The sequence below is a fragment of the Ammodytes marinus genome (genome assembly GCF_949987685.1).
Source record: "Ammodytes marinus genome assembly, chromosome: 1".
Classification (NCBI taxonomy): Eukaryota; Metazoa; Chordata; class Actinopteri; order Uranoscopiformes; family Ammodytidae; genus Ammodytes; species Ammodytes marinus.
Window position 1 is genome coordinate 18,372,889 of NC_137230.1, and position 13,132 is coordinate 18,386,020.

The 13,132-nt window shown below is 37.9% G+C and overlaps 1 protein-coding gene across 3 annotated transcripts in view; it reads left to right on the forward strand.

The window, feature by feature from the left end:
- Nucleotides 1–7,858, forward strand: part of mical2a (microtubule associated monooxygenase, calponin and LIM domain containing 2a) — a 31,364-nt gene extending 23,506 nt beyond the window's left edge. The window contains exons 17-22 of one of the 3 annotated variants that reach the window (XM_080032560.1): nucleotides 239–346; nucleotides 1,617–1,892; nucleotides 3,684–3,791; nucleotides 5,327–5,507; nucleotides 5,606–5,682; nucleotides 5,780–7,858. In XM_080032560.1, the coding sequence (XP_079888686.1) occupies nucleotides 239–346; nucleotides 1,617–1,892; nucleotides 3,684–3,791; nucleotides 5,327–5,507; nucleotides 5,606–5,682; nucleotides 5,780–6,184 (1,155 nt within the window). In that variant the 3' untranslated portion in view covers nucleotides 6,185–7,858. The remainder of the gene's footprint in view (nucleotides 1–238; nucleotides 347–1,616; nucleotides 1,893–3,683; nucleotides 3,792–5,326; nucleotides 5,508–5,605; nucleotides 5,683–5,779) is intronic. The other 2 variants (XM_080032561.1, XM_080032562.1) reach the window with 2 other exon arrangements.
- Nucleotides 7,859–13,132: the final 5,274 nt, after the last annotated feature.

Consider the following 13,132-nt stretch of genomic DNA (forward strand, 5'->3'; position numbering starts at 1 on the left):
GCCTGCATGTAATTAGAAATGGCCATTTTCCCTTTTTTCCTAGATTATTCATGTGTTTTTAATCTCCCATTGTGAGCTGGAGCTCTGACAGTGGTCTGTGGTCTTAATCTGACCAAACCTTCCTTTTGTTAATGTTTTCTCTTGTCTGTTATTTCCAGATTTTCTTCTTTTCATCCTTTTCTATTTCTGTACCTTGTGTATTTTAACGGCCTTTCAAACCTTTCCTGCAAAATCTCAGTCCGACTGTGAGAAGTCCTCTGCCCCACTGCAGACTCTTGAGCTGACTGAGAGGGTGCACATTAAAGTCAGGCCTCCTGTTCCTCCTAAACCTCCTCCTGAGATACAGGTAGTGTGGGCAGTTGTGGGGCCGCCACAAGGCAAACACACAAAATATATCAGGACAGTCTTGAAAAAGTAGTCCCATTCTGTAAAGCTTCACATGAAGAGAAAGTTTATTTTTTATGATAATTCTGTCCTACTGTCCTAAGACATATACCATTAACACATACGCAATGATCATGTGTAAAGCTCAAATTATATAATTTACCTCAAATATGAGCTCTTTTTGATATTTAATTGACCATACTGGTGGTTTTACAGTCCTTCGCCCTGGCTGATTTAAACCCTAATTTTCCATCCCCCACAAAACTAGGCTCAAAGCTGCAAATACAGTAAAGTCAAGGCTGTATGGATGATTGGTCAACAGTATAAATGTTCGTGTGAAGACTTCCACAAAATTGTGAATAGTATTCAAATTTGTTTTTTGACAAAGCTGACATGGAAGTGAATTGACTTAATTGATGATGGCACATTCAAATGACTGTAATGATTCTGTTATAAATAAAAATTGGAGAACATTTTGAGACTTACATGTTAAAGTGTGACTGAACCGTGACTAAAATGTTCCAGCTTTCAGGGTCACACAAACAGTTTAAATTTCTTCGATTTTTCTTAATTTTCAGGCTAACATCTAACATCCCAAAGAGGATTCATTTCCATTTGTTTATAGAATGGAGTGGACTGTGTCTTTATAATAAGAAAACAACACAGTATTGTATACATAATGTTTGCCAATTCATCTTAAAAGACTAGACAATAAACAGACAAAATACCTGTTCAGTCCCTAATTTCAAAGCATAATATTTATTTAGCTTTTGGAATATCATACCAACAAGGCAATCAAAAGCAGAAACAAGTGACAAGGAAAATTATCATGTGAACTTTAATGTAGCAGTTGGCTCACAGGTCTCAGATGTCAAACTCCTTTAGTTCTTGAATGACCCATGGAGAAAGTTTTAGAACCGTTTCTGCTTGCAACTGCAGTACCATGTGATGATTACATAACTTTGGCAAAATACAAAGCCAACAGAAATATTCACTGTAATAATTACATATGCAAGTTGATTTCCAGGCATGGCTAACGCCTTAATAAACTATGTGCTATGCTTTGAAACTGGCACTATTTATGAAGTAAAACCACCTGTATGGTTCTTTAAGTGATCTACATCTTTTTAAGTAAAATAAAAATAAGAGTTTCAAGCTTCACTGTTTGTGTTGCTGGAACATGAGTTCTACCACAGCTTACGAGTGCACTCTTGTACATTATCCCTTTTCAGTTTGAAATCAGTATCAGAAAAGCAGCCCAACACTTAGTCCGCCCCCCTCCAAAGACTCTGCCTAAACCGCAGCTCCAGCTCCAGCCTGATCCCCAGCATCCATTTTCTGTAGTGAGGCTCAGGCATGTTGATCAAACGCCGGCTGAAAGCAAGCCTGAGCCTGAGCCTGAGAGTGCAGACCCCACTGCCTCTCCTCCTCCCTCCTGCCGATCAGCAATACATTTCATGTCGAGAGTCCTGCAGCGCCTCAGGGAGGTGGATGAACACATTTCTGAGGTGATCACTATCTCCTCCTTCACATCTTTTTCTTCTCTGTCCTCATTCTAAACTCTGTGATCTGTTGCATGTTCCGATCCCCCTTTAAAGTCCCCAGAGTGAATGTTATATTGAGTATATATTATGCCCTGATGATTATACATTTAGGCTTGTGTAATGTGTAGTCATATGGTAAACGGTGAAGTCAGCCCCCAAAATTATCCAGCCTGACGAAAATGGCAAGAACAGGCCCGAAGACCTGGCAGGAGCAGAGACAGCCCCACACACACACACACGCACGCACACACACACACACACACACACACACACACACACGCACGCACGCACGCACGCACGCACACACACACACACACACACACACACACACACACACACACACACACACAGGCGGATTAGTGGCCAGTCTGAGTCTGTTTGTCGAACAGGTTGACCAGGGCCAGGCTGCAGACAAAGGCTTACGACTGAGAAATAAGCTATTTTGATAATTCTGACTTGCCAAGAGCCTGCCTGGTTGGCTCCCAGCAACACTGCAAAACTTGAGTGTAGAACTGAGTTTATTTTTTATGTTGATGTGTTTTCAAATTCAGTTCCACATGTTCCGTCAAATGTCTTGAAGTACAATAGAGAATCCAAATAACGTTCAGCTAAATCACTATTGCAAAAATTGCCATAATTATGTTGTTTTGACCGATGCAAATTGAACACAAATGACTTTGCCTATTTTTGGAGCTCAGTTAAATCTTTCATGTTGCTTTCAACTCTCTCCAAGTGTTGATTGCCAGACCTTATTTTTTTTTATTGATGACAATTTGCTTCGAACAGTGTTTGTAATTATCCTTAATGTAGACGTTAGTCTTTTTGGGAAATGCACCTATTCCTGTCAAGATGAAAAGATTGACACAACTCTCATGCCTGTGTCAAGAAGGCTACAGAGCTGGAATCGGGTGGTGCTTATCTTAGCTCAGCATAAAGACTGGAAGCAAGGGAAACGGATAGTCCGGCTTTCTGTAAGTTTAAAATATACACATACCAAAAGCGGACGAGTTAACACAATCTTTCTCATTTGCTTAAACCAAATTGAAAGTGCCAATTCCTGTCTTGAGAAAATGCTGTACATTTGTTCTGGCTAACATCAGCCAGATACCGTGCTGCCAGTGGAGACAGGGCACAGAAGTGTCGGGTGGTTGGATAAACCTTAGATTTAGATTTCTTTTTAACTTTGTGAAGAGCCTGGCTAGCTGTTCCCACCTGTTTCCAGTCTTTATGCTAAGCTAGGCTGACCATCCTCTGGCTCCAGCAGCTCCATAATTAACATACCTTTGAGAGTCATATTGATCCTCACCCCCTCTCCTTTGTAGGCTTTGACTCACTTTAGCATTAAAGACTGCAATATTTCAGGTTTATATTAATGTAGATAGTCTTTGGCTGAACCAACATTTCTCTGCCAGGTCTGTGTGGCTGTCTCAGTTTTCTGATACAGTACATTATGAGTAACACATCAAGTGGGTTGTGAAATTAATGTAATAAGGCTGCCCTCGTTCTTCACAATGACCTAATTGTTCGCCTCCAGACAAAACACACTTTCCTCTCAAATCCTGCTTCTAAGTGGGCGAATAGAACAGAAGGGTCTTTCATCCTTTAACTTAGTAGCGCTTATTAAATAGTTATTAGTCCGTCTTGCTATGTCCACACACAGAAAGCTACACCGTTGTTGTTGTTGTGGGAGAATGTGTCTCATTGTGCCGAGGAGGCGAGACTGATGGCTTGTCTTGTGTTCCTGTGCTCCTGCAGAAAAAAGCTCAGACACAACAAGCTAGAGAGTTTCACGCAAAGAGTGTAAAGGAGAAAGCCGTTCACCTTAGGGGCTTGATCTCGGCAGAGAGCTCAGCTGTGCTCAAGGTGACTATCTCCAGCTTGATCTGTAAGCCCCTAGCCGGGCTTGCGTTTTGCACTACCTGCCCCTCACAGTGTGTGTATTTGCATGTGGAAATTTGAGTTCACAAGTGTTGAATGCAACCAGTTTTCGCTCTTGTTAATGATTGTGTACAACTGAGAATTTGTTGACACTTGGATATACCTAAGTTCTGGAAATGATACAATAATAATTCAATTGTAAAAAAAAAATCCAGTGAAGACTTAAAGGTGAAGTAAGCGGTTTATTTATGTTAATATAAGTGTAAAATCGTTCTTTATTCATACAGTGATCACTTACATAATGTGCGCGTTTCATAAAGCCGATTTCCCAGTCAGCTGCTTTGCATGTAATCGGCAAATTAATTTATTGGAGTATCCCGAAATTTTTATCCAATCAGAAGAGAGAACGCTACAAACCGACACTCGTCTCACTCATATATATACACTCCATGGTCTCACTGCCGGTGCACGCCAGAGCAACAGATGGGTGAACGTGTATGCGCCTACAATGGCGGAGCCGGTAAAGATCCTTCCCAATGTCTGTTTTGATGGTTTTTATCATGTTTTATCACATTTATGGATCTGAGATGATGTTAGATAACTTGCTGCTTGAAGACCGCAGTGCATTAATGTGGTGACGTAGGGACGAGCGAGGGGATTGCTAACTGCAGTATCTGACAGGAAGTTAGCTAAAAGAACCATTCCGCTTACAGCACCTTTAACGTATAACTTTTTAAATGAATTATCAAATGACACGTAATGAACCGACAGAGTTCTCCAGGTTGCCAGAAACAGGCAAGAAGAGTTCATGTTCGTGATGTGTCTTGAAAGCTCAACGTAGCTTATACATTAATGTATTCTAAAACAGCTTAAACAAACAAGCATCTTGGCCCACAGTTCGCATTTTTGTCGAGTGTCTCCCTAATTAAAATCGACAGATTTGTGCAAAAGGTCTATTGCTTTGCATGAGAGCTTTGCTTTGAACTGCTGTTTCAGCCCCTTGTGCTTTTAATTACCAGCAGGCCTCAGAAGAGAATTGTGTGTTCTTGTGGTGGCACTCTGTGGGTTTTCTCTTCTCCACCCATCCCAAACAGCCTGCCTTGACTCCACAGCCAGATGTTACAGCAGGACTTACACTAGTTTAATGTAAAGGACCTACTCCTGGTACACATTAAAATCCACTTTTTTTATGTTTAGTTCCAATTTGATTCCCGAAGAGCAATTGTTGAAACTATTTAGACATGATCGACTTTCTCACTGTACCACCTGTGTTTATTTACACAACCTTGTGATTATCTCCTTTCTATAATTATCTTACTTGCTTTCTCTAAATGTGTTCTCCTTTTTGTCAGTGAGCAGTTGAATTTTTTTTTGAAGACAGTGGTCACCCCCTCTGAAAACGTTTCCAGACAGAGCCCTTATATAGAAGTGTGGCTTAAAATATCCCCAAGGAGGTAGTCATTGAATAAAAAAGATTAAATCTACTCGGATGATTTTTATTTAAATGTTTTCCCCCACAGAGTGGCTCAGTGCGAAGGGCTTTCCCCCCGTCAGGTGACAAGTGTCACTCATGTGCGAGGCGTGTTTACATGGTGGAGAGGGTCTGCGCCGATGGCCTCTACTTCCACAGGGAGTGTTTCCGCTGCTCCACCTGCAGCTCTGCCCTACCACAGGGAGCACACGCCTTCGACTCTGAACAGGGTTCGTAATCGTCAGCCGTCATCAGCATTGAATCCACATAATAACTCAATGAAGCTACTTTTATCCTGACAATTTATTTAAATTTTTTTATCTCACAGGGAAATTGTACTGCAAACTTCATTTCGATCAACGCAACAATGGGACGAACCTACGGAGGAATCTGTCTCTACGCTCGGTGAGTGCTTTGCATTCCTAAACATGTCCATCCTATTCTAGCAACATTTACTGTCAAATATCTAACTTCTCTGTCTGTCACGTCCTCTGTGTTTTAGATGCGTTCTGGAGCCGGACATCAGGAGCAATGTGCTGATGAAGGACTTAGCTCGGAGTCTGGCAGCCCGGCAGACCTGCAGAGTCCATCCTCAGCAGGTACCTTCAGCTCCTTCATAAGGAAAGGCCTGAGCTGGCCCCTGAGTGTGACTCGTGCTGTATGTAGCGCCCCACGGTATCTGTCCCAACGTGTGCGTAGTACGGCACAGGCCCTCGCCGGCCACCTGAGGGACAATGCCCAGGACTATGCATCCCTGTATGAGCTACTGAGCATGAGCTTGCCCCTGCTGTTCGTTTTACAAGAGGTACTGCTGCAGATGTACACAGAGGCAGTGCCTGCTGGGCCCAGCTCCATACAGCCTCTGCTGCTATGGCTGGAGGAGCACATAGGGCACAGGCTCATCTAGACGCTCAGCAGACCCCAGATGTTAATATTTGACCACCACACACATGGCTCCATATGTCTTTGTCTCTTATCATTCGTAGCCGTGCATGAGCACCTTTTTTATTATTTACTTGCCTTTTTAAAGATGATGCTGTGGGCTCTATTTTCTCTGTGTGTTGGATGTACTTGTGCATCAGCCTAAAGAAAAGACACTGTAGGTTTGCTCGTGCAAACTTTTTTTTTTTTTTGCAATTTCACTACAGGGATTTTCTGATAATGAAAGCTGAACCAAATACTTCTGCAGTACGTTTTATGTGGAAACTGTACAGTGCTTTTATAGTTAAAATATGGTAAACGTATTAAAGGAAATTAAATGCAAAAAAGGCCACAGTCAGTGCATTAAAGACTTGAGACTGCTGAAAAGTCCAATCATTGCTGTATAATTCAACCTTTTACAAACTGTCTTGGAAAACAAATCCTGCAGTTAAACTAATTAACTCAGGTCATGACTGACTAACTTGATGCACTTTATCTTTTAAAGCTGCCTTGTGGACATAGCGGTTAACGCTGTCCACCAAGCAGGTTTTCTTTTGACTATGCATGAATTTTTATTTTATTTTATAATTGTTTTTAACATATATGCAGTTGTGTGCGTGTGTTTAACAAACATGTTTATAATTTCCTCATTACTTCATATGCTCTAACCACTTTAAAGTACATTTTTTATTGATATTTCTACGGAATCTCTGAGACTTTGATGGTGAGGTTTCTTCTCAGTATTTAGTTTGACTTTGCTGCCATCTACTGTTGACTCAGAAAAACCATGAAGGCAACGTGAGATACCCCCTCCCTTTTTTTTATTTTAACCTCTCCCTGTAAATCATCACAGACAACTACCTTTGTAAGTGGTTGTTTGTTTAATGACTTCCAGATTGACTGTAGACAATAGAAGCTGGTGAGCATGCTGTAATGTGTTTGAATGTGCTCGCCACTCTTGCAATAATTTTGGCATGTTGTTGGAAAATCAACTGCAAACCTCTTTGTGACTGGAAGCCACATGGATGCTTCCTTTTCAAATCAATATCTCATGATGTTGATGAAGGCACTTTTTAGAAATTCATTGATTTTATCACATATTTCAAAACAATATTTGCAAAAACATCAGGCATGATTTTAAGGGTTTACGGCATGATGTGCTGAATATGTAATACTATGATGTTTTTGTTTTATTATCTACCACCAAATATTTCATGTCAAAGTGGAACATGAGCTGAATATCTAGTTTACAGTGAAGTACAGGAGAGGAATACTTAAGAGCTTCAATTACCAAAGAACTGTTTTCATACACACCGACAGGAATATTTTCATCATACGATCATGCAAAATGAAACCTGTACAATGGTGCCAAACTAGGAATATCTTCTGCATTATGAATGTTAGTATTTTGTGTTCTTAAACATTTACTATCTTCCTTGTACTTCCATCTGTTGTTATTTATGTTCTGTATGCTCCCTGTGTTTTAGATCATGTTTCTCTCTTCCTCTCATTCAGCTGAAGCCTTTTATGAAGTGTGTGATCCAGCTGGATGGTTGGGAGATATGACATTTTGAAGGTGATCACCTGCATGGTCGCATGGTGGTGTGTCATTTTTGTGTATTTATGGCTGCAAATACTGACAATAAACAACTGACTCAGAGTGTCCGCACTGACTTAAATAATTAAAGATGTTCCTTTTTGAAGTGAGTTTTGACTCACTGTAACTAAATGTAATGACTAATGCACGGCTCTTGTGTTGACCGCTGATCCTTGAGCTGTTTTGTGAATGAACTCGTACTAAATAAGCCTGGTTCAAGACCGCTAAAATGCTGCATATATCAATTGAAATAGTATAAAAAAACTAAGTGAAAGGAAACTGATTATTAGGTTTGTTTGTATAGTAAAGACAACTAATCAAGCAAGCGTCATCAGGATTTTTTTTCAACCTTTTCTGCTCTTTAGTGAAATGATTCCTCTGAAAACATCAACTTTGCAAATCAAAATCAGCTAAAAAAGAAAAAATATATATCTGTCGACCAACACGTTCTAACTGTTAACCAGTAGTCAAGAAATGTAATCTTTACAAGGTCTATTCCATAGCTTTTCTGGTGCTTTTGGTTGTATCACAGCTCAACTTGGCACAGTTGGTGAGTATTTGTAAAATTTTCCAGAATGCAAAGGTTGTGCTTTTCAACCTCAGAAAGACAATGTTTTATGAGCAAGAAATGTGACAGATGCACATACAGGTTCTGCCATATTCAACATATTCAACATTTTGGTAGCAACTGCCTGAACAAGTCTTAACTATGTCACAATGTTAATACTGTTACTATGAGATGTCCTACTTAAAGATCCTCTACATTTTCAAGAAATGTAAACTTTTATAAATTCTCTTCTGTTAAATCTGTTTTAATTCAACTTTAAATCTGCACAGTCGCGAGGGAGCAGGTGAGCTTGTGTACTTCCCCTTTCCATTTGTTTGTTTCCTTTTTGTTTTACATTCAGAAGCTGCCGCACAAGTAAAGTTCCGCTTCACCCAGAAGAAAGAATAATGATGATACCTCAGGAAGTCTTTGTATATAAGTGTTAGAAATGGATAATTTCTTTCTTTTTTTTTTTCAATTATTTTGTTTTTACGGTATTTCATTTGATTCATGAAACGTAAATGTGACAGACTTCTGACTTAGTTCTTCAGATACAAAGGATTGGATTTGAAGCTGACTCTGTTTTGTTACCATACTCTGTTCAGCAAATGCTCATCGTGGTTCTTTTGTGGAACAGAAGTTTTTAAATGGAAAACTTATAATTAGCAATTAAGGATAAAACAAATTATTATGTCAGTATATTAAACTGGTTTATGTTTGGTTTAAATTATTTTGTCACCTTTAAAATATACCACAGTAAAAATATTTCAGAATGACCCACTTGACTCCTCTCAATTTACTAAAAACAAAAAACACATTTGTACTGTGTAGATGACCCTGTGAAGGTGGCCCGACAAGAAAAAACTATTGTTTTAGAGCTGCAATCTACAGACGAAAAGATCTGAGAGCAGTGGTGAAAAACCATTGCTCGTATCTTTTCCAAACACTCACAATTGGCACCATTTAGCTCATGGATGTCCTCAGAAGAACTATGCCTTCCATTGAGCAGATGTAGACCTCTGTATCTCTGGGACAAAAATTTCAGCAATAAAGAATATAGTCAAATGGGATTTTGAGTTTCCTCTTTAGTTTTTTAAGTCAAAGAGTCCTAAAGGGAAAACACTTATGTGTTGGGTGAGAAACTCTTGAGGGGGCACTTAGAGCCTAGGAGGGTTAAGCCTCCAATGACTTGAAAAAATTAAATTAAAAAATGTCGGTCTCGGTTCGAAGCATTGCTGTTGGAATAAGTGCAATTGTAGTTCAGAGTGTGAACTTAAAAAAAAGTCCTTGACTCCAAGATAAACCACTTCATGTTCTGAATGAACGTGTTTTTATTGCCTGACTAATTCGACTTTCGAGTTTTTGACTATCAAAGGGTAAAACGACCAAACATTTATTTGACTCAGAGTCTGATGGTAGCCCATTTCTTTAAGTTTAAAAAAGAGAAAATGTGCCTGTGCTGTAATCAAGACCAGATTAACAGGGACATGTCATAACCAGGACAAGGTGGATAGGTGGTTTTAACTGCAACACAATGTAGCTACATCAGAGATGGCTCCTTTACAAAGAGTTGTGTAAATTATGATTTAGGTACAATAACAGGTAATGTTTGACTGAAGGTTTAGTGATGGTCAGATATCCTTTAATTGAAATGCAATTAAATATTTGAGCGTTACTTTTGATGAGTAGTCTAATATAAGAATTGATCTACTGTATGTTTGCTCCCGAAACACGAAGTAGGCTACATGTTGGCTTTTAATATTTAAAGTATTTAACGTTTATTTCTTTAACTTGGGATATGAGGAGAGCCTGCCTATTACAGCTAGAAAGTAGTAATAGTCATTCATTTAAAGCCTTAAGAAATCTGTTTAAATCATCTATAATTTATTTATTAATAAAGTATTGACTTTATTCATTATTCTAACAACTTTCTGCATTATTTTCTGCTCTTTCCTGACAGAAAATAACACGTTTTGGGGGGGTGGAGGCTGCTCTTTCTCTGTCCGTAAATTAAACAATTCTCAGTTTTAAAAAGTGGCATCCTTTTCTCATTTCAATGTGAATCTTTCAAGTGTTTAAGATGTTGAAGGATCGAATGAAATCAATCACTTGTGTTTAAATTGATAAAGCAGAGTGAAGTTTATACTTTTCATGCAGGTGAAACTTAATATTTTTTAAGTGCAAGTCTGTTTTTTTCTGGTGTGCCTGACAATGTTACAATACAAATATTTGTCATGTGTGTTCTGTCTTTGCGTCTCTTTTTTTAATTTGAAGTCGGTACTAGCAGCTCCTCCACATATTCATGTGATTACCTACTGATGATGTGAGGGACATATTGGACTTCTATTATTGATGTTTTTTTCGAAGACGGAATTTTGATCATATTAAAGCTCTATGGAAACAAAGTGTATTACTAATATTTTTTAGTCAGATATTTTTTTAAATATTTCAGTAATTTTTTAAGAAATAATTTCAATAAAAAGCTTTGACTTGAAATCATATCAGACGAAATGTCCCCAGCATGAAGACACCATGGAAATATTAAAAGAATGACGGTTTAACTCTACAGATCTGTGGTGCAGTGATGTGACGTAGAGTCCCTGCAGTTTGTGTGTTCATTTGTCACCGAGTGCCACCTGTTACCTGACATCTTGTAACTTTTTCATTCCATTTAAAATCAACCTTTCCTTAAATACACGGAGCAGAATAGAACACAAACTGTACGGCAACAATGATTAGCATTCAAGCAACAGAGCAATCAGAGCCTGAAATTGCAATGAAATTACAGAAGCTGTGAAAAGTGATGAAAAAAAATGGAAAAGCTGAGAAGAGATTAATCTAAAAATATAACGTCATTATTTTAGCACTTAGACTTAAATTATCATTTTATTATTATTTCAAACAGTCGAACACAAATCTCCAAAACGGGAGTAGATACCTGCTGGACTACTGGAGTTTAACATGTTGTGTACATATCCTCTGAGGAGAAATACAATACAATCACAACAGAAAGTTGAATAAATAGCTGTTGTTTTAGTCCCCCCTACTACTCACATTATAACAATATATTTTTTAAGGCATTATGAGGCCCACACATACTGTTAACAGATGAAAATGATGTTCTGATAAATTACTCCTCTGTGTCTTCATTTATTAGCTTCACATTATCGAACCACTCAGTGTGCACATCTGACTTAATAATGTAGCTCAATGAAGTACAACTACTTGCTTGTTAGTTAATTATCTAAGCAAAAAAACTAATTGTTTTTTTCATCATAACAGGAAAACATAAAGTTATCCACTCTTATAACTTAGAATATTAAATGCCGTTATCTGGAAATCACAATTGGATTATATCTTCATCTTGAAAAGAAAATGCTGTTATTTCAAGATAACATGATAATCAACCTGATTATTACTAAATGTTTTTCCTCCCATTACTTTTAATATCATTTGAGTTCCCCATAATTCTCTTAGAAAATGGCCTTTATTTTTCAATGACATGACAAGTTAATTAACCCATTATAATAAAATAATGTGAGTCCAAGTGTCATCCAACTATTTTTTATTGATTTCAAATTTTTGACCAATCGTATACTGCTTTTTGTTTTTTTGTTGCTCTGTAGCTGCAAACTATGTTACACTTTTTTGTTTCCTTTTGAGCTGCATATTCCAAAGTTCATCCCTCTAAATGTGCAAATATGCCACAGGGTATGCAGTTATAATTTCTTAAATCAGCAGTGTAGAATGTTGAAAATCCTTGAACAAATTGCATGCTGCCCCATCTGAATTTCACTAGTAAGCAGAGCTTAATACATTTTTTTTAATTGCATTCTTTAAAAGCAAACCAGGAACATGGAACATGAAAGCCTTCGACACGACCAACATCCTTCATATTTTAATTTTGTAATTATTATTAATTCATATAATTTCTTAAATATTTGCAATGTAACCAATAGCCTACTGTTTTAAAGGCCAGATATTATAAGTGTGACAATATAGTGTATTTTTGTGATTTTGGCGTAAACTGGCTCTTTGAAATGATCATTTCGTAAGCACAATTCTCATTGGTTCAATTCAAAACGATCCATATAATTTCATTCAAACATGATATAAGTGTGACCGGATGTCTCTCCAAGATATTCTACAGGTATGGCAGTTGTGATATCTAGAAACTAAAAAAACACACCAGTGAGTAAAACATATGTTTGCTGGAAAATAGCAGTAAAAGGTTGGTTTCAGCAGCCAAACCTGTGGCTAAAAACAGTGTTCTTGTAATATACATTGCAACTTGCCAATAGAGCTCATTAGTTTGGAGGATTTCTACCTGGAAACAGCTACATGTAACTGCGTGTAGAGCAGCAGCACATAACAGTGACATGTAAATAGGTTAAGCCTAAATCACTGTTCTGGTAAATCAGTTAGGGAAAAAAGGAAGAAGAAATCCATTTAGACACAAACGTCCCAGCATTTAATAGCATTACACATTCTAACAATTTTTGGGGATAAAAAGGCAACCCAGTCCCTTTTTTTCAAATATACAACTACTGGTTTCTTTCTGCATTGAATTGAATAAAAGCAATCACACATCATTCTGGAGATGCCTTTAGTAGCATCAACTGATTGAAAATGGTCTCCTCTGCCTTTCACTGTGTACCTTTTTTTTCATTTTTGGTAACCAATTTTACCTCTATAAGAAATAATGAAAGGAAAATATGTAGAGCACATCGCAATGAATGCTTACTCAATATTTTGTATTCAAAATGAAAAAGAGAATGAAAGCTAGAAAG